The following is a 22,016-nucleotide window of genomic DNA, read 5'->3' as shown; positions in this document are numbered from 1 at the left end:
CAAGCCATAATGAGACTGCAAATAAAGGTAAATGGAGCATACCTTTATTTAGATTATATGCTTTAATATACCCTGTAATAAGCAAATTATTCAAGTCTGTTCAGAAGAGTGCCCATTTAAGCTATTGATTTTGGACAGAACTGACACAGGAAAAATCTAATAAAAAGTACTAAGAAAAACATATAAAATGAGGCAATGATAATTTAGCTAATTTTATGACTTCATACACCGTCGATTAAAGTTCTGATTCTCTTGAAATAAGCCCTGAAAGACAAGAAGACTAACAAGGCTAAACAAGAGGGAAAGGATCATGTAGGAGCTCTATTCACAAGTCAATTTATCAGAAACTGTAACAGATAAAAATTGCTCTATTCACAACATACTCAAGAAGGTATCTATGGCACAAGGAAATTGCATCACATACCTCTAGACACCAGATTATTCATCTATCAGAGTATTTTCTTTCCTTAGGGATACAAGGACTCTCACATAAAATACTCAGTAAATAAGACATAGCGATTCCTATCAATACACTAATCAATGTATATCTGAACATATAACAGAGAGAGGGTTTTAGGTTGATCTGATTAATTACTGTAAATAACAACATCTGTTCTTTCCAGATTATAAAAATAATAAAATGAAACTGGGGAAAGTAATATAGTTTTCTCAGTCCTGCTTCTGAAAGTGATGCACCTATCCCACTTTTTGAAAGATACAAGCAGTTTGCATCTATTTTTTCTCCAAAAAAAGAAGTTTCAAATATTAGTTATATACTAAAACCAATAAAATTTCCTTGATTATTTCAAGTCTGCTATACTGCAGTGTCAGAACTAAGATATTGAAACAAAAGCATGTATTTCATTCCCAAAAGAAGTTTAACCTAGCAGTGCTGTCATACATCCACAGGCTGATTTTGTGCAAATAGTCCTTACTTCCTACTATCACTTTCCAGAAAGTTACATTAAAATCTTTATCATCTATACTAGTTAATATGATTTTCTCAGCTACTGCTTATCTTCACCTGTATTCAGCAATACAAAACTACCTGGCAAAAATACTTCCAAGAAACTTCATTGTTTTTCATGTTTGCATTTATACAGCACTTGCCCCTTGCATAAATTTCCTCATATTTTAAAGTGTATTTTTTGTGATTGCACTTAACAGTTAGAGCCACACAAACTCTACAAAAAGGTACATGTTATTTATTTGTAGTCAGTGGCATGAGATGTGCAGTAAAATAAAATGTAAAGTTATGTAGTTCTCAACTCTGAAACAGGATATGAGGATTTTTTTCAAATCATAATCCATTTGCTCAGTTATAACATATACAATATTTAGAAAGAGACAAAAGAAGTTCCAATTTCTGGAGGAAAGTAAACAGGATGCCCATCAAATGTGTAAATCACCTTAACCTTTTCCTCAGAAGTGGAGAGTATAACTGAAGACTATATAATAATCTGCAGCACCATTTTCCAACAACATAAGTGTTCTAATCTTAGAACAGTTTTTCACAATTTGCACATTAAAAGCTTTTAATCACTACTATAAAAATACAAAGAGTGAAGTAAATTTTGTAATTTAGGTGAATCCACATGATTTAGAATCCCCAAAAGAACTTTTTCCATTAATTCACAAGCTAAGTGCTTAGCAATATTTAAATAGACTCAAAGATTTAACATTCAGTGTACTATTCCATATAAATAGCAAAGAAAATGCTACAATTTTCTTCAAATTAAAATATTCTGTTAAAAGCTCTCTCTAATATGACAGAGAAATATGAAAAATATGACACAAACAGGAATCAATGAAGCAATTGGATTCTGGGTTGCAAGACAACAAGTATTCTACTTCACTGAAAATAATCTTGCAGAAAATAACACTGACTTCACTTTTCCAAAAAGTGCAAAAAAGTTTTCTAGTTAAAACCATCGCTGTGCATCTTCCAATTACAGAATCACATTTCTTATGCATTATTACAGATGTACAATTGACATTACTTCTAACATGTGCATTAGGGTTTTCTCTCCTCTTTCACCAAACCTGTAATAACTATTCAGTTATACAGATCATTTACTGTACTATGAGACACTCTTGTGGTACATTAAGGAATGAAGTGATGAGCCAATCATAAACACAAAGATTCAAACTCAGAAAGCATCCATTACAAGCAAGCTTTAAGAATATTCACCATTTAAGAATATTTTTTCAAAAAGCAAGCAGGAGAGATCTGCAGCATTCATTCTCACTGGAATGCTGCTCTATCTGACACACTATTTGGCAGAAGCTAAGCAACAGAAATGCTGGAATTGCAAGTGAATTCTTGTCTTTGTTGGCTGGAGAAGACATTAATACCACATCACACTCTAAAAGTGAATGTAATTTCATATCATCTTATGTTAAAGAGCGTATGTATTTCTGCAACAAAAATAGATATTTGATAATCTAATGTATCTACCTAAGTTGGAACATTAGACAAATATACTGTAAATATAGTTTTAGGCTAATTCTAATTTGCAAATTTTTAAGCCTCTGTCCAGAAAGCTTCTTATTCCTCCAGCAATTCAGGCAAACAAAATTTGTATCATGAAAGCTGCTTGAATTCCTGCTCCTCAAAGTCTGTGCAAGAGTTCTCCGAGACTGAAGATGATGTAGTCTCTATTACAGAGATTCTGCATAATTAGTCTAGTATGCAGATTTGGTTATTGCACACATCTTTTGTGAAGAAAAATATAATTTATCATATGAGAACAATAGTAGTATTTCTATACTATTTCTTCACACATCTTTGCACTAGCCACAGTTTTTTAAATGCTCGAAAAAGACAAAAAGGGAAAAATGAGTCTATTTTGCACCAGCTGGAGTCTTTTTCCTATTGTTTAGTTAGCATCTCTAAATGCTGTAGAATAGGATTTTATCCTTCTCTCCCTGTTACATTCATGTATGCATAACAGTTGACTACCTAGTCACTAGACCTTCCAGATATTGAGGAATTAGTCTAATTTTAGATGCATAAAAATTAGTAGTTCTACTAGTAACAACATATGTATTCTATTTGACCTAACTATCATTACATGTAAATGTAGCTCCTGCAGCAGAATTATAATTTGATTAAATCTATGACTTCCCTCCCTCTAAAAGGTGGAATACAAATACTACCCTGAGTAAACCGAAAACTTCAGCTGATGATCTAAGAATAAGCCTTAAGAGTCTGGAATGGCATAAGTACCAAGAGCTATACTGACAATCCAAAACAAACAAGACTCCTACAAATTAGCAATTTGTGTTATTATTTTTAAGAAAGTTAAGGATAACACAATTTACATTTCATCTTAAAGGCAAACAAGAGTTCTAGCAAAATGAATTTTCCTGGCAACTCAGAGGCATATTAGCTCCTTCTCACAAGGAATGCTTTGTCCTTAATTTCTCCTATTCTTTTCATTCTGACTTATTTTTGCCACTGTAGTTTCAGGAGGGCTTTATATAGTTCCAAATATGCTTCCTACTTTGAGTTTCAGTCTATACTCCCAGATTCTCAGCAACAGAAACCTGGAGATCAGAACTGTCTATTTCCAGTGCATATGAGTATCCTGTTCTCAAAAACCTATTTTTGTTGAAGTGGTTGAGATTCTTTTTGTTTATTATAAAACATGCATCTGCACAGGTCAGCTTATGTCACCATTTGTTCCCACTCCATCACTACCTCTTCCTTATTCTGCTGAATAAGGAACAATCCCAGGTACATTCTGAGAGTCAGCTGCTAGCAGCAAATGGATTTTATCTTTCCCTTTTTAAAGTTTGAACAAGTCCATTTATCACTACTGCTTCTCTTCTATAGAGCATTAAAACAGCAGTTCACAGAACAGTAGTTCACACTACTAGATTAGTACTGAAAATAAACTTTCTCTTTTGGCTTTTTGAATTTAAGGTGATCTAACCTGGTTTAGTTTTAGCAACATCTATCCATGTTTGTTTCTTTTCACAGCAAAATTACAAATCTGCTGAATTACAGATGGCAAGATTTTTGCTGCAATGTGCAACCATGCCTTGCATCCAGGTTTCTCTTCCAACATTCCAGCTACGGCTACCTTCCATGCTCTCAGCTTTGGTAGCAGCTTTTATTCAAACAATCTCGCTGAACACTGATTTGATTTTTTCATCCTCCCACTGTTTCAAACAGATGACCCAGTATTTTTTAAGACCTTACACTGCTATGTCAGCAACAAAAACCATAATTCTGTTTCATATATATCGAGTCCATTGCAGCCAAATTTTATGTGCCCCAAGACACTACACCACGCCGTCCAGGAATGGCAAAGATAAGCAGTCACCCTAAAGCAGGCTCCTTCTAGCTTCTTATCCTTGCCAGCTATACATATGCATTTACAATTTTAGAAAAAGCCATTTCTATATCAAAGGACAAGTCAGATTTCACAGCAGGAAACATTTAGTCATTACAACTGTTAAGCTGAGTAATGCAGCAGATGAAATTTCTAAGTTTCATTACTCAGTAACTGATGTTAGAGGTGAGAAGGTTGAAGAACTATCTTGTGAGTTAAAAAAGTGGAGGTCCACTAACTTGTGAAAATAGGAAGAGTGGAGCAGAAAAGCCATAAAACAGAATTATGAAGTTGTTAAAATCGACAGGATATGTTGTCCCTTCTCTTATTCTCTTAAATTTAAATGACACCAAATGCAACAAACTCACCCAGAACAAGAATGTATCTGAAAACACAACGATTTCATTGTAAATATTCAGCTATTGTGCCAGCCAACAACTACAGCAGTGCAAACACATCCTGCCTTTTTACAAAAGTTTTCAGAATGTGGAACTGGACTATGCCCTATGTAAAAGAATATTTTGTTAAAGCTCCGATTTAACCCTCAAAAAATCCAATTATATCAGATCAAATAAATTCTCTCAATTCTTTCCTAACCTTCAGAACTTCATTGCTTTTAATGGGGTGGTACATCATGTACAGGACCTTTACAAAAGTGCTTCATAGTGATGTTTATTTCACAAAAAATACTGAAAAAGCCCTGTTAAAATATCTGTCAGCAAACTATCAGGACAAGATAGAGAATAGAAAAATCTAAATGAGAAAATTGTATGAGAAATTTATCATGCTGAGATCATGCAGAGGACAACAGCCCACAATGGAAGCCTCTTTCACAAAAATTCATAATAAGTACTTAACTTACTGTTTTTTTAATTAAGAACTCAATTTAATTAAGAAAATAAATTATGCATTAGATAAGGCCAGGCCATATTTATACAAAGTTAGTAGATAATGAAGAGTATGCAATCCTAGCAGGTAAAAAAAGAAAATATCTATAGCCATACATATGAATAACTTAAAATATCGTTCCAGCTGAACCTGATCAAATGCAAACAGAACCAAAGACTGCCAAATATAATACTGCTCAGGTCTGCACGGCATGCCAGTACCCAAGTACTGTCTAACAGCTGCCTAATTGGACATCACCGCTCCATTAATGCATAATCTCCTTGATTTTTTTTGTTGTTTTTCAGAATGAATTGTCCTTGAAATGAATTTCTTCTGAAACAAGCCATTCACTGAAAAACTAAATGATAGATTTTTTAAAGGACAAAAACTAGTGCTCATGGAAATTTAAATGCTAATAATTTTCATCAACAGTGACTTTGAAGGCTTGCCAAATAAGGTTTGTTAAACTTTTCTTGCATGTAAATTATTTTTCTCAGTTCACAATGAAAAAAGCCTGCAATAAAAGCAGCAGTGTAATGAAGATTTTATTACATGCAAATATAGTGTTACCTTTAGTCAGACGTAAATGTTTGCAACATTAGATTGGAAATTCATCAAAAGCATTTAGTGCACAAACATGTAGCAAAACCAAATAGGAGGTAAAAACCCATGAAAATAGGTTTGTACCAGGCGTAGAGTTTTATACCTCCTGTGTGATACAAATATTAGCAAATTAATTCATGCAGAATGCTTACCAGCACAGTGACAATTATATTGAAGTTCTTGAAGTATTTTCCATTAAATAAACAAAATTATTAGACTGAGCAGGGCACTGGGATGACTTTCCATAACTTGCATTTTAGGATCCAAACTCATTTTTCTACTCTGCTGGTATTTATAGTTTTGGCTTTACGAACTTGAGTAGACTTTTTTTGATCTCTGGATACATGAAAATAATATCTACCTCCTCTAAGATCTTAAGATCTTACTTGTTCATACAATGGAAACATTTTCTAGTAGAAGTCAATAAAGGAATGTTTTTATTGCTTCTAAAACATGAAGCCTTCAAAGGCTTTTCCTACCACAGTGTTGGAAAATGGGAGTAGAGTGCTTTTGTTACCCTGAATATACTGTCATATTTTCATCAAACATAAAGTGACTGTAGACTGATATTGTATTTTGTGTGGAAATCAACTATTAAAAAAAAAGAATCAATTGTTTGAAAGAAAAAGCTAAAGGTGGACTAAAGGAACTACTCTGTCCAGGCACTTCACTGAGCAGAAAAGGCTAGCACTCAACTCAATCTGGTCTGAAGCTGACAGGAAATAATAGTCTATGGGTAGAAGGTAAGAAACACTCATTTAATAACAGCGCATACTACTACTCTGTCAAAAAGAGAAAAAAAAAAGGTAAAATAAATTAAAATTAAGGTATGGTTAATACTGTGCTTAGGTAGATGCTTACAAATGTTGTAACAAACTTTTCAATAATATATTTTTAGTATCTGACAAAGTAGTTCCTAACCGAAAATACAAATCAAAGTACTTTATCTAATAGAAGTTTTTCTAATCCTATTTACAATACATGCTGACATAACCTTTCCTACAGTCCTAGCAGAAGAATGATCTGATGTTACTCGTGATTCTGACATAGATTAGAACACTGATGACAGTCATTTGATAATTAATTAATTCAAGGGAGAATTCATCCTAAAAAATTGTCAAAGAAGAATAAAGGGGAAAACATGTCACAATTTTAGCTTCAAAAAAATCAAATTACAAAAAAAAAAGTTACTGTTAGGCTATTTTAACCACTGCTATGCTAATGGGTTTTTTCAGGTTTTCTATTTTTTGTTTGCCACAAATTCACGGAGTTATCTGGATATCAAAGTCAGGTTTCAAGAGTTATTCATATCCCACTTTTGAAATGCATTTAACAGTCTGAACAACTGAATGTTTTTCCTATCCATGACAGGACATCAGAAAAAATAAATTAAGTTGGATTACTTTTCCCTCCAATGGGTCTGTTTCACCATGACAGTAATCAGTAAACGACCTCCCTGCTTTGAATTTGACACACAGGCTTTTCTGTTTTATCAGAGAGCAGGTGGGTGGGCATCTGGCAGCCAGCCAAGCTCAGTCCACCACAGAAGTACATTCACTCACTGATTCTTATGCATCAGTCTCTATATAACAAATATGACTTGCTACAAATATTTAAAAAGGACAAGAGCAGATATCATTCTATTTGCTAAGAATATAAAAAGTTAATATAGTTTATTTATATTATATTATTAATATATAACAAGCAACACTAAATATACTATAAATATACCAAGTCTCTCCATGTGAAGATGATACACTCAAGTTGCAAGATACCACTGACATTTCAATGCATTAGTTGGTGTTCCTTGTGAACGCTTGTAACTTGCTCCTGCCTTCTTCAGAAATAACCTGGTTTTCCTTATACCATTTTATATGCACAAATCTTTTTAAATAATTGTGCTTTCAGGATAGTTAGCATGATACTGAAAGGCAGCCAAACGAATGCACAGCAGGCTTTAATTACTTCTACTTGTACAGTTACATTAAAAGGCAACTCAGGTTACTCAGTGCTGTATTATAGCAGAAGTTACTAAACTATATTGTTGGCAGTCTTACAGGTTTGTAATAATAAGATTCTACAAGAAGTACAGTTTGGAGCTATCTCTGATAAATCCTCTGGAGGAGGAGGAAAATACAAGGTTATTGGGCTCCACCTAATCTTTCAGATGGATGACAGCATGTTCTCTTGCTTGTGCAAGGTAGGCTGTGGTGTGTTAAACATGGCACTAAACTGATTTATATTGCTAATTTGATCTTCTTGGTAGCATTTACTCTCTTTTCTGATTTAAAAAAATTGAGACTTAACTGGCACTATAGCACCTTAGGTCTTGATTTTTCTTACAGAGTATACAGGGGAGAAAAAAAAAATTATAACTATATTGACCTTTTCAAGTCAAGTGCCAACAGAGATAGTACTCCCACAGAAGTGCTTTATTTCTGAATAATCAAGTCTGGCAGGAGCTCTGGTGTGATGGGATCAGACACTGCCATTTCCAATAAGATTAGGATGAAAATCTGTCCTAGTTGATAAAAAAAAAATAAGAGAAATCATGCAATCTTTCTCTCTCGAGTTTCCAAGATTAATTCCCTTTGATATCTACAAAAGAAAGAAGAGAACATTTCTAATTTTTTCATGCCATCTCCCATTAGCTGCAGTTATCTGCATATTGCTAAAAATAATGAAGAATTTACAAGTGATTTCTTGTATGTTTGATGTGCAATTTCTAATCCTCCTTTGGACTTTATCACTTTAAACATAAGAGTCTTTGGATCAAGCCAAATCAACTTATTGGTGGTATACTTATAAATACAGCACATTAATTATAAAGTCCATATTTCATGAAACTAGCTTTCTTATATTTTGCATACATGAGATTTCCAGCTTGTCATTTTGGACTGAAATGCTTCAAGATTTCTTTTTTGGTTAGAGGTTTCCTTCTTGTGTACTCTACACAACCTCTCAAGTCGTGGAATCACCTTGGCAAACCGATCACCCAAAGGATTACTGTAAGGAATTTACAGCTGGTTGTCTCTTGTTATCCTGAACACATATCTCACATTATGCCTAACCACTACAGTCTCACTACATGAATTACACTTACTCACTGACTTCAGCAACTTACTGCTATAATCTTCTTCACACCAGAACTCTTCAAAGTAACTCACAAAGTAACTCCACAACACACAAAGTAACTCCAATGTTTGCATATGAAAATTTACCTTATTGTAAAGGTAAGTATTGTATGTCTTAAACATTGTAGTTTGAAGCCACTCCAAGCAACGTGGCAGTCCTATCAATGATTTAAAAACAAGAACTGCAATACAAGAGGTTCATAGAAAAGACATTATGCCAGCGTTACCACTTCTTATAATCCATTCTTCTCACTCGGCAAAAGAGAAAGTTCCCTCCTACAAATATAACCTTTCCTATTTCTTTTGGACTATTTTCCCCTGAATTTTTCTAATGTTCTTTGAACCTACTGAACTTTTGAAGCTCTCTCCAAGTCGTCCCACCACAATTCCTTAGCTAGCTTAATTTACAAAAAATTAAATACACATTTCAAAATTAGCTGAAGGCTAATTAGGCTAATTAGCAAAGGCTTCCTTTGCAAGAAATTCAAGATTCACAATGAATCTATGAAAAACATCCTGTTTATATTTATCTAGATGCATTTAATGAGTTTTCCCATTATCTTCACACTTTTACATTTTTAATGCTAACTTTTTTCTTGCAATACTATCTTGAACTTCCCTATCAAGACACATGCAGTTTTTTACCCCACAGCTTCAGCTGCTGGCAGTTTTTCTATATTACAATACAAAGTTTACTCAAATCTTGGATATAGTTAAATCTCCCACTTTATTATCACAAAATATTCAGCTTCTCTAATCTTAACATTTTCTCATCATATACATGTTGTGATCCAAGAGCTAATACTACAATAAATTATTATAGAAAGAATTTCCATTCCCAAAGTTTTGCACAGATTTCTTTTACCCCACAAAATTTCCATGATTCTAGAGCACATGCTATCTTTTATGCAAAGTGTCACTCCCCTGCCTGTACATCTAATAATTCCAGCGAAGTTAGCAGCATGTTAGCTTTACAGACCAGTGATTATTCTTCCATCAGGCTTCCAGTGTATTACAAAGGAGCTGACATTCAATAACGAGCATTTGTGTTTGTTCATCTTATCTCTTGGGATTAAATAACATAAAAGCACATGTAAGCTCCAGCTCTGCTATTCAGTATTTCACATATCAATTAACTTTAAGTCATACATTTAGTTAAATGTTTTCCAAAAATCATAGTAAGAGATTCCTTTAAAACCATTGTTGCCAGAAAGGCTTTACACAGAATTTCTTCATTGGTCTGAGATCATGAGGATAACCCTGGTGGCTAATTCTTAGTCTCTTGATATTTCATTTCTTTCTCTTTCATGTCTCTTCTAACCACTCGTCATACCAATCCTTCTTTTTGCCATTCAAATGTACCACATAACCTAAGACTACCCATGCAAACCATTCACATTCATCACCTTATTTTCAGAACTTGTCAATTACTTTTCTTTCCCCCCAGCCAGAGAATAGTCATGGAGCTGTCAGAGGTACACAAAACCAACTCTACTCAGGTAACCAACTCACAACCAAAACCAATGGCCAAAACAAACTCATAACAAGGGTAACCATGATGACAATCCAGTGACATTTTACAGGTGATAGGTTCACTGTATCAGTCAGGGATATCACCATGACATGGACAGGAACAATGATGGAAAGTACGCACTCACGCACTGACACACACGGAACCCTCTCGCTCAGGCTTTTATGATAATGGAGTGGGTTTGCCATTATGCCCTTGATTAAATTCTAAATCAATAAAAAAAAAATTGCATTTCATCTTCAGTAAGTTGCTACCAGAATACCATCAACAACTGATGCTTTGATACTTCTCAATCTCAAGGTTTTATTGCTATAAAACATGTTGCTTTCACAAAATTATTCAACTTTCGAAAAGTGACAAAACCAGCTTTATAATACGCAAAAGAAAATACCCTATATGATCCATAGTCTGTATGGACTTTCCACAACCACCATCAGCAAGCAGCACAATGAAAACATTTCCTCCAGTAAAGTACCAAGACTGCTGCCAGCAACAAGTCAAAGAAGTGGTTATTTCCCTCTATTCCCTTTCTCAGGGAGATACTTCCCCACTGTCAGGTAGAAGTATCTATAATATTTTGTATGTTTCTCCATCTCAAAAAAAGTATAGGGACTTCGGAATAAGTAGAGCAGAAAATCATCAATATGATTGAGGGCTGAAACATAAAGATGCACACAGAAAAGCTGAAAAAGTCATCAGTCTTGAGAAGGATAATAAAGAACAAGGGAAAACTTACTGATGACAAAAAAAATAACCTAACAGGAGGCTGGAAATAAGAGGGAACCAGAATTCTTGTAAGTGTACAACAAGCAAGAGGAAATAGGCACAAAAGTTTTAACAGAAGATATCCCAAAAGATGGTATGAAAAAAAAAATTCACCACAATGACAAACACGGGAACAGGCTATCCATCCCTACATCTCCATCTTGAGAAATAACTCAAACTCAGCTGGAGAAAGTCCTGAACAAGATAAACTAGACTGGTCCCTTTATAAAAAGCTGTTAGACTTTCAGATGACCTTCAAGGGTTTCTTCCGTGGTTAATGTCTCCAAAATATCCCTGGATATACTCAACAAAGGTTTCCTACAGTCTGAAGCTAGGCTCTCTTTTACTTCTTTATTCTTGCAACAGTATTTCTTTCATAGCTCCATAACATCTTCAGTTTTTCAATTGCTTCAATGCCCCTTCAGAATCAACATATTTTATAAGTCCTGTACAAACATCTGCTGAATCTTCAAATCCATTCTATACTGTTCTGTATTCTTTTTTCTATCAAAAATTCCTCAGTGGATTATTTACATAGACATAAGACTTCCTTTTCTAGATCAATGCTGATATACTTTTGGCATATTAGCTGGCGAAATGCACCAACTGAATATTTGAGTATCTCAATTTGATTTTACTTCATGATAATAAAATTCACTTGAAGCATCATTGAACATTCTGATCCCCGCTTCCTCTACCAGATACCCCTTCTTATGCAAAGATTTTAATGAAAAGAGTGCATAAGCAGACCCTTCAGCAGAGTGGAAACCAGCTCATTCTTTGCATGCCATAATTTGGCTACAGAATCATTTTCAATTTCTCTTCTTTCTGGTTTTAGACACAAAGCTTTAGAAATAGTTAAGGACCGTTCCCAATTTGAGAGTAGTGAATAGCTTGCTGATTCTACTTTAAAGAGCCTGTTGTTAAATCTCCTCAAGATTGTGAAGAAAACTGTATGTCTCTAATTTCTTTGGTAAGTTTTGTTATAATCAGCAAATCGAGTATAAGCTACAAAGAAGTATCCCCTCTCTCAATGGTCATGAGAACAAAAGCAGTTTCTTTTCTGTCCTCTGTCCTGGAATTCATGCTGTCAACAAGGGACCTTGAGATCTGGTCCTGCCTACTAACACGCTTAAGCTTTCACTTAAAGTGCTGTAAGCCACTCACTTGAACAAAGATGAAATTTAGTTCCATGTTGCCCTTTAAACACCTACTTGCTGTTCTAAATAAAATCTTTAGTGTCTTCACTTCCTTTGAAAAATTAAGACGATGGCACACATATCATCCATGTGGGATGAGAGAGATTTCAAAACTTAAAACTAAAATTATTAAGCAGTAAGCCTCACTTATAAAAAAGAAATAAATTTGTCACTGGAGACTACAGCCTTTAAATTGCTACACACACATATGTTTGATATAAAAGTGTACTTCACTGACTTTCCAACTGCAGATCCAGTAACTTTCTTCTATTGGGTTTTGTCAAAACAATGTATTCAGTCCATTCCGTTAAATATGGAGGGATGTTAATCTTGTTAACTCTAATGTTCTTGCTGTCTGTGGAGACTCACAATCCTCTTCTGAGGCATTAAAGTGTTTGGCCTGAACATCATCTTGTCTCCCAAATTTTACTGTTTAATTACACATAGGAAATTATTTCCTCCAGTGGCTTTTAAAACTTCCAACCTATTAATTCAGGGAATATTCTTGGGAATTCTCCTAACATTATAAAGGCACCATAATTAGCTTCTAGACTTATTTTAATAGATTCAAGCAAATATGTCCATGGTGAGGTTTTCTTGCCTTTTTATCTTTGTGCAACATTCTTAATATTACTAGGTATCAGCAGCAACAAGCTATAATACTTAAATCAGAAACACTGCTAAGGCATAAAAATCATGCTTTGACAAGAGAGGAATAAAGTTTTTGGTTATGGTAAAAAAATATTGGATTATCCACACTAAAGCATACCCCTAAAAAAGGAAAAATTTTAGAATGCCATGTCATTCAACTAATAAAAATATCAAAATAGAATTTTTAAAACAAAGTAAAAATACAATAGCCCCTGTTTAATTTGCAAAGAAATCACAAGCCTTTGACTGCTCTAAAATATTACATCTCTGATACCAAAAAAGGAGGTAGAAAAAAATGTGTCAGGAAGTAACAGGCATTTTATATGTGAGACAGAATAACCTAAACTACTACTAAAACAACTTATTGCCACAGAAAGGAGAAAAGTTTTAAAGCCAGGAATACTTTTAAATATTCTGTTGCTTCACAGTGCCTTAAAAGCTAAAGAAGCTAGGCATATATCAAAGGAGATCTATGTTCCTACAGGTTTATCAGGAAGGAAAAAATAATCACTGAAAGACTATCATCCATCACAGATCCAACACACATCAATTATCATACCAATTCTGAGGGTAAACACATCACCTTCTGGGCTCCGGATTAGATTTCAGTAATTGATGAAGGTATTCTGATAAAATATTATAATTTTTCTTAATGTGATAAATAAAATCTGTATTATCCAGAAGAACTTCTTGGGGTTTTTTTCTGTGAGGGTTTCCTACAGGTCACACAATTACTGTCATGGTTACATAAAATCGTTTAATATTACTGCTTTAAGCAGTCTAGGATTTTCAGACATGTTTCTTCATACATCCCACTTAGAAATAAGAACATTATTGTTATACTCTGAGGATTTTTCCATATATTTATTTAAGTCCTAAGAATGTTAAAGGTATCTCCAAAAGCTGAAAATTAAATCCATCAGCTACTTACCCCTTTTTTGACAACAAAATGTAAGTTCCAATTTGCAAAGCATGTCAACATTCTCATACTTGTCTTCTTCTGCCTTAACCCAAAAACAGGATTCTGTCATCTCCTGAGGTCTGATCTACAAGCAAGAGACAAAACAAAATTTTATTCATTATTTTGATACTATGCAGAAACTGTGCTCTGTAAAGTCTAAAGCACATTAAATATTTAAGAGCTCTGTAAAACATGTTAATTTTTAGTACACAACTCATCTTCAGAGCTGTTAATATATTTCTCACTAAAAATAATAATACTTAAATAAATGAGTTTGGAAAAAAACTGATTCTAACAATGCAGACAACACACTCTGTTATCCAAGATCTACAAGGAGCAAATTAGCTTTGGTCTAGAGTTAAAACTTGGACAAACTTCAAATAATCTCTCAAGACAACTAGTTTAGCTAGATATGAAGTACCTTACTATTCAGAATTTAGCTTTGATTACTTCATTAATTGCAAAAATCTCTTTACTGACTTATTTTTGGTCTAAATAATTATAGTTTCCAAACTCAGTAGTAGACTGGTATACTTAATCTTGTCACAACGGAGAAGGAGAAAAAAACAACACCAAAACCAACCAAACTCCAAATTCAGTCTATATTTTGTCAGTCATTATATTTATGGAAGTACATTGAAGTACTACAGACAAATGGAGAGACCTGCACTCCCTTTTTCCAGTCCAGGCTAGATAGATTCAAGACACTTGTTTGGAAACTGTATAGCTATCAGTATAGTTCAGTGACCAATTCAACATAAGGAGTCTGCTGAAAAACAAGGCATAATAGGAAGCAGAAGAATCCTGCTATCAAGGTTGTTTTATTTTAGACCAGAACTGACTTTTCCAGGAATCTCATAAAGTCAACAGATACTTGCCCAGATGATTCATGGGTTAATGAAACACAGTTTTCAAAAAACAATGAAAAGCTAAAGACAGAAAGTATTCATATCTTACATAATTTTAACTAATGTATAAATTGCTTGTCTAGTCTTACTTCTGACAATCTATTTTCCCCAAGTTCAATGTCAGATTTTACATCAAGTATTTGTCATTAAATCAACACTACCTTAGACCAGTTGAGTCTTTTCATGGTAACCTCAGGTTTGAATTCTTTTTTAGGCTTCATTCCAAATGGCAAAGCACATGAAGGCGGGGACCGTTGTATTCCAGGCAGGCCTGGCAGAGGCGGTGGTGGAGGAGCACCACCAAAACCCAGAGGAGCTCCCAAGCTATTCAGAAGTGGTGGAGGAGGAGGGGGAGGCGGTGGTGGTGGAATTGCTCCATTAGAAGGCAGCGGTGGAGGAGGAGGGGGTGAAAATTGATGTGGTCCTGCACCTTCCCGTGGAACAACAGATGCATCTCCGTGAGTTGATGGCAGAAAACCAGGTGGCAGAGAGCCATACTGATAAGGAAAATAGTCTTACTCAGTTTCACTGTTTCATCAACAAAATGCTCCAACAATCATAATTTATAGATTAAATACAGAAAGCCAGTTGAAAGTCAATGCCATTTGTCTTGTATAGAACAGTCAAATAAGAATGATAACATTCTTAATCAAAACCATGAAATCAAAAACCCAGTGTGCTTTTGATATCATGACTGGATGTGTCAATATTTTGAAGCGGACATTCAGACCTGGGGGGTGCACACCAAAAATGACAAACTGAAATGGTGTTTCCCACTTTTTGCATTTCACTGACCATGCGCTAAAAAGGATATGATAGATATCCTGAGAGCTTATCTAGACTACCATGGTTTAGCTCAAATTAAAAAAAAGTAACATCCTAGTCTCTGTTGTTTTCATCCTACAGATGACAGAGAAACATTCCAAGTACATAAGAGCAAAATCTGAAGAGATAAATAATTCTATCGAAAAACAGGTATCTTCTAATATAGGAGCATTCTCATTCTATAGAATTGAAAACATGAAGCAATAATGAAAAAATATCCATCCAAAAATTAGTGTTCCTTACACACTAGACTCTTATTCCATATAGAAATGACATCTGTAATGTATTAAAATAGGATTAGAACTTCAGCAAGTCTAATAAAATTACTACTGCTATTTGAAAAACTCTACCATAGGCCTGCAAACATAAATGAGAAAGTATCTGACAAAAATAACAAAAGAATAAATAAGAAATATTTATCTACTGGTGATACACTAATTACCTCTTCAACTAACTATGAGCTGAAACTGATTATTTTAGAAAATTAAAGGAAATACAATATGCAAAAGATTTTAAATTTCTAAAAAGAAATAGCTGAATATCAATGAATACAAATAAATGCATGCACAACAGCATGATAACATTTTGAATTTCTGAGCATAAGCATTGTTTACACTGACTAATAGACACTGAACAGTTGGGCTCCAGAAATGAAAGAAATACATCAACACGTACCAGTTGCAAGAAGAGAGTAAAGGAATGAGACCAGGGGAAAAAAATAGTATTAGAGGTAGAAGTCAACATGCTAAGTAGCAATTGATGCCATACAGAAGCTAAAGTTTAAAAGTACTAAGTTGCAGTAATCATTTACCTGACATTTACAAAACTTTTCATGTATCCCATTAACAACAGTGGGATAATTCATGGTATGAAAATTAGTGAGCAGAATCATATGTTATGCTCTCTGTCTGCATGTAAAAAAAAATATTTCATGCAGTGAATAACAGAAAAAGTAAAAAAGGGAGGAAACCAATTTCACTTACAAAAAGTATTTAAGTATGACTTCAAGATATACACAGAAAAGTACTTTCTTAATGAATGATGTGCCACTCTTACTATATTTGGTTTTTTTAGAATGCAACAATTTCTTGCTTTTGTTAAATGTTTGACTTTGACATTAACAATTAATTTTGACCAGGAACATGAATTAGAATGACATTTCTAAATAGACCAAAGGAGAGCTAAATTAATTTTCCTCACTAAGAAAATTAAAGAAGCCAATAAATCTTTTTTAAAAATCCTCAGAAGTATTAAAATAAACCCCTAGAAAGCATGTCTTTCTGATGTTTTCTTCTTCAGGCACTTTTAGACCGTTCTTCTTATTCCCAGAAGTAAGACATAGGAAAAATCATTTGGTCACACAGTCTCCTTACATAGATTTAAGAGTTGAAGCAGTTACAAGTAACTCAAGTATTACTCTCAAAAAATCTGCACCATTCCTCTCCATCACATATTTATGTGTGAAAATTGAAAAATTATCAGGAAATATTCTTATCCAGCCACAGGTTATTTCTTTCACTGCTGGATATCCATGGTAAAGCCTCAGTATAGCAAACGGCATAATAAGCAATTTCCTGTGCAGGGATAAAGATCACAATGATGAATGCTAATCTAAAAGCATAAGACTTATTACCCTATGTGGTTAATTACTTTGGAAATGTATGACTCTGAAAGCAAAACCCAAATGAAACCTAAGAAACTAGTTTAATTAACTGAGCTCAGGCATAAAAAGGATCATCTGGGAACTCACAGCTAATTAATGTCACATTACAATTATTAATATAACACAGAAATAAAGGAAACTAACATTCAATAATAATCGATAACAAAGATTCTTTGAAAAACCTCAACCATATTATCGAAATCTGAAGAAGATGCAAAAGGAGTCCCTTTCAAAAACATTAGAAATAATGGTTTTTTATGTTCACTTATACTGTCTTTTACCTGTGATTTATAAGCTTGTAATTGTTTTTCAAGTTCAATGATTCTTTCCTCTTTTTTTTGAAGCAGTGCCTGGGTCTCCTGATGAACTACAAAATCTTTTTCAAACTAAGAAAAGAGAAGCAAAAAGAAATTTGTTGGTACCAGACAGTTCTGCATAGTTTCTTCAAATTCCACCTTTTCCTTTTGTGCTTTTTAAAACCTACACGATAACAATACCAAAGACACATGGCTGCTATTCCAACTTCCATGTGTCTGCTGAGTGGAAGAATCATCTGAATCACCACAACAGGTCTTCACTATACAAAATGGCATAAAGACTTAACATATATTAAGTTAGTATTACATAGAGGAGCTTAAAAGCCATGGATGTACACTAATACAGTCTGTAGATACGAAGGAGACTCTTTTTATTCTCCCACTGTTTATTTTGTTAGGGAAACTGATAACTGCTGAAATAAAGTTGCTTTTTGGAAGAGTTGTACATGAAAACTTAAATAGTAGAAAGATTCTCAGTTAAGGTTAACTACTTCACACCACTTGGCTTCCTAATCTACAAGAACACCCAAATTCCCACTTTAATACAGAACTAATAGTAAGTTAAAGTTAAGAACTATGCCATGGTTCAGTTATGCCATTCATTAATCTATTAAGTAATCCCATGTCCATCCTTTGACCACATGATGATGTGATGAAGAATGACTTACTTTTCTGGAAAGTTCAGAAGCCCTCTCTTCACATTCTTCTAATCTTGCTCTATCTACACAAACATCTGGAAAAAAACCAACAAGCACACTTACACACATGTAGGGAACACAAGATTCTTAGTCACTTATTCAGTTTCATGTAAGGAAGTATGATGCTGTAATCATTTCCAAGTATGGTACTTACCTAGTAAGTGGCTGAAATTTATATCTAATCTCTTACGATACGTGAAATCTGGGTCCGTTCCACTTCGATGTAACACTATCTGTGACACACACTCTTCAATTAATTTGAAATACTGTGGACTAAAGAGAGAGATAAGCTATTTTACAGATATTTATGAATCAATCTATATTTAATATCTTGTCTATGAACAAAGTAAATTCAAAAGCTTTGGGCTGATTTGTTTCCATACAAAGGTAAAAGTTTCAAAGGAAAATTACATTTGGCAGTTTATTACATAAAAGGAGTTTACAAAAAGCCTGAAAAAACAGTGGCCCTAAAGATAAATAATTCTTGAATTATAAAATCTACATCTCCCTCCTTGTGGAAATAAAGGAAGGAAAGATCTCCTGCTTCCTCTCAGTAAAGAAAACGCTCTTCCTTCAGCTTGATTCCTCTATTTTTGTGACTTTTGTAAGTACAAGTGCATTGCAGCCCTGCTTCAGTACAAGGAATGAAAAACACCTTGTTCTAAAATGCCAGGGGGTATGACAGCTGGGTCACTTGCCCAGAACATGCAAGCTGTGAATTCAAACCTTTTCAGATGGAAGAGGTCTAGCACAGATGTACCCATAGCAGGCAAGCACCCTTAACCTTTAAACATACATCTGTGTTAGACCTTGCCTGAAATGCAAGGTTATGCAGAATGTTGTGCAGAAAACAGATGGCCCCTATTCAGTTCATACCTCGTTCCTCCAGTATTTCCTCAAAGACAACACAAGAGTTTTGGAAGGAAAGTATTTGTCAGCTTGAAACACTAAAGTTTTATTAATTGTTTCCCCATAATTTACCTGATGAATTTTCCAGGAGACACAAACATGTCTACACTGACCTATAATATATACTGAAAATACTCAATTCCAATCCAAAAATTAATCTAAATTAGGCATATGTTCAGATTTCTGTATAAAGTGCATTTCTTTGCATACTCAGTTTTGTCCTTTGACCCAAATACACCATAAAATTATAATGCTACTACCATGATTTATAACTGATTAAGATATCTCTCCTGACTTATACTTGCAATCAAAAAGGCCCAGATCTTAACAAAAATAGTTTTCTATGTTTATAAAATAAAATTGTACACTAAGCAGAAGAGACAAAAACATATAGATGACATTATTGATTCCAAGTGGATTCTTCTGAACATGAGCTCACAAATTACAATCCACACAGAAAGACTAAAACCTATCATTGGATTTATGGAAGAAATATTCTATTAATGACTGAATAATAAAAAAGAAATCTATAAGTAACACTTAGCATTAAACATACCGGATAAAATAATCATTTCTTATCAGCAAAAGATGTTGGAGAATAGAAAGAAAATATCCTTCAGCACTAGTGTCCTTAACTGTATTCCACACCATGTTGTAAACATCATTTACTTCAGTGAAAGTGTTAAGGAGAATAACAACAAAGAATCAAAAAATTTCAGTCAAATGTTTACTGATAACTTCTTTAAACAGAAATTATAGAAAAAAATATCCATCATGTTCTTTATTCATGTTTGTCCTGCTGTTATCATTGAATCATTTCTGTTGGAATAGACCTCTAAGAAGATCAAGTCCAACTGTTAGCCAAGCACTGCAAAGTCCACCATTCAGCCATGCCACTATATGTCTCATCTAGAAATCTTTTTAAGTATCTCCAGGCATGGGGACTCCATCACTTCTCTGGGCAGCCTATTCCAGTGCTTGACAACCTTTTCTCTGAGAAATTTTTCCTATTATCCTATCTAAACCTCATACAGAACACCTTGAGGCCCTTTCCTCTCATTCAGTCACTTGTTACTTGGGAGAAGTGACTGACCCCTACCTCACTATAACCTCCTTTCAGGTAGTCATTGAGAGCTACAAGGCCCCCCTGAGCATCCTTCTCCAGAATAACCCCAGCTCTCTCAGCTGCTCCTCATAGGACTTGCACTCCAGACCCTTCTCTGGACACGCTCCAGCCCCTCCATGTCCTTCTTGTGGGTGAGGGGCCCAAACCTGAGCACAGAATTCAAGGTGCAGCCTCACCAGTGCCTATTACAGGGGAATAATCAGTGTCCTGCTCCTTCTGGCCACACTGTTTCTGACACAAGCAAAGATCATATCAGCCCTCAAAAGGATATTCTAGTTCAGATCTAATATCTTCTAAACGATGAGAGAATTCAATCATGTCTTCTTCTTTATGTTCATTGAACACTTTCAGCTGAATATCTAGTGCTTCATTCTTTATATATTGTAGTTGCTGCAATGAAGAAACAGCACAAAGACTTGCAAAATTAGCATTTCCATATGTAAATAAATGTATCTTTTTAATAATTGTCATATGTTTATATTAGTTAAAAGTTTAAAATTACAAGAACACATGAGTTAAGTTAAATATTCAAAACGTAAATGTAACTTCAGGCTGGCTTAAAATTTTTGCACACCAGTGTGTCACATGTTCTTAAACAAAGTCATAAAATGCTGAGGAATCACAATAAAATCAGAATAAAGCTCAGAAAGCACATTTCTCCTTTTCATTTTTATTTTAAGGCTGATTCTCGTCCCTTACTGCTCTTTCCCAAACTTAATAAAATGCCTTTGAGAATAGTTTATTAGAACTTGTTCTCCCATTCCCACTCTCAGGCTCAAATAATTAAAAAAATTTAAATAGTAATGCAAAGAGAGAAGACGAGATGCTTACTGGCAATATCTCTTTCAATCCACTGCGCATAAATTCATTTCTGATGTGAAGCCTAAAATCCAAGTCATCAGGAGAGGTAACAAGAGCATTGATGAGCTGCATGCAAGCTACCTGTAATAGAGTAAATAATAAACTATCTTATTTCTAAGATTTCAATATGTATCACAATCAAGAAGATATAACAAACTAATAATTAGACATTACATAATTTCTAATTATGAAACTACTGTAATCTAATAACTAAGCTACTTAAATTCCGGATAAGCCACATGAGCTATAAATACCAAATTCTAGTTCACAAATTTCCATTACAATTAAATATTATATCACTCCATTGAATTTTGTCATTTTATACAAATATCAAGTTCCTTTAGCCAATGAACTTTAGCAGATAAAGCATAATAATGGACATATAAAAATCAGTACAAATATACATACATATAAGAAGTTAGTAACAGAATACAGTCTGTGTACAGTGAAACATATCTCTTTTTTTAAAATGCTGAGTAAATTAAACTGAGCCTGAAGAACAGAATGGGAGTTTCTTTCTACTTGTTTTTGAAAGTCATTCTTTAAACATACTGAGTATTATAGAATACTTCATGGGAATCACTCCTCAGCTCAAAAGAAAAAATCAGGCCAACTACTGAGCAGACCCACTTCTCAA

General features: G+C 34.1%; 1 protein-coding gene across 2 annotated transcripts in view; it reads right to left on the bottom strand.

The window, feature by feature from the left end:
- Window positions 1-22,016, bottom strand: part of DIAPH3 (diaphanous related formin 3) — a 203,289-nt gene that overhangs the window by 136,336 nt on the left and 44,937 nt on the right. For both annotated transcript variants that reach the window (XM_005426609.2, XM_031061588.1), the window contains 8 exons: window positions 21,350-21,460; window positions 20,790-20,908; window positions 19,949-20,065; window positions 18,638-18,756; window positions 18,454-18,518; window positions 17,750-17,854; window positions 15,142-15,477; window positions 14,043-14,157 (listed from right to left, as the gene is read on the bottom strand). In XM_005426609.2, coding sequence (XP_005426666.2) covers window positions 14,043-14,157; window positions 15,142-15,477; window positions 17,750-17,854; window positions 18,454-18,518; window positions 18,638-18,756; window positions 19,949-20,065; window positions 20,790-20,908; window positions 21,350-21,460 — 1,087 coding nt within the window. The remainder of the gene's footprint in view (window positions 1-14,042; window positions 14,158-15,141; window positions 15,478-17,749; window positions 17,855-18,453; window positions 18,519-18,637; window positions 18,757-19,948; window positions 20,066-20,789; window positions 20,909-21,349; window positions 21,461-22,016) is intronic.

Source organism: Geospiza fortis, unplaced genomic scaffold (assembly GCF_000277835.1).
Source record: "Geospiza fortis unplaced genomic scaffold, GeoFor_1.0 scaffold191, whole genome shotgun sequence".
Classification (NCBI taxonomy): domain Eukaryota; kingdom Metazoa; phylum Chordata; class Aves; order Passeriformes; family Thraupidae; genus Geospiza; species Geospiza fortis.
This window is presented reverse-complemented; position numbering and strand designations above follow the sequence as displayed.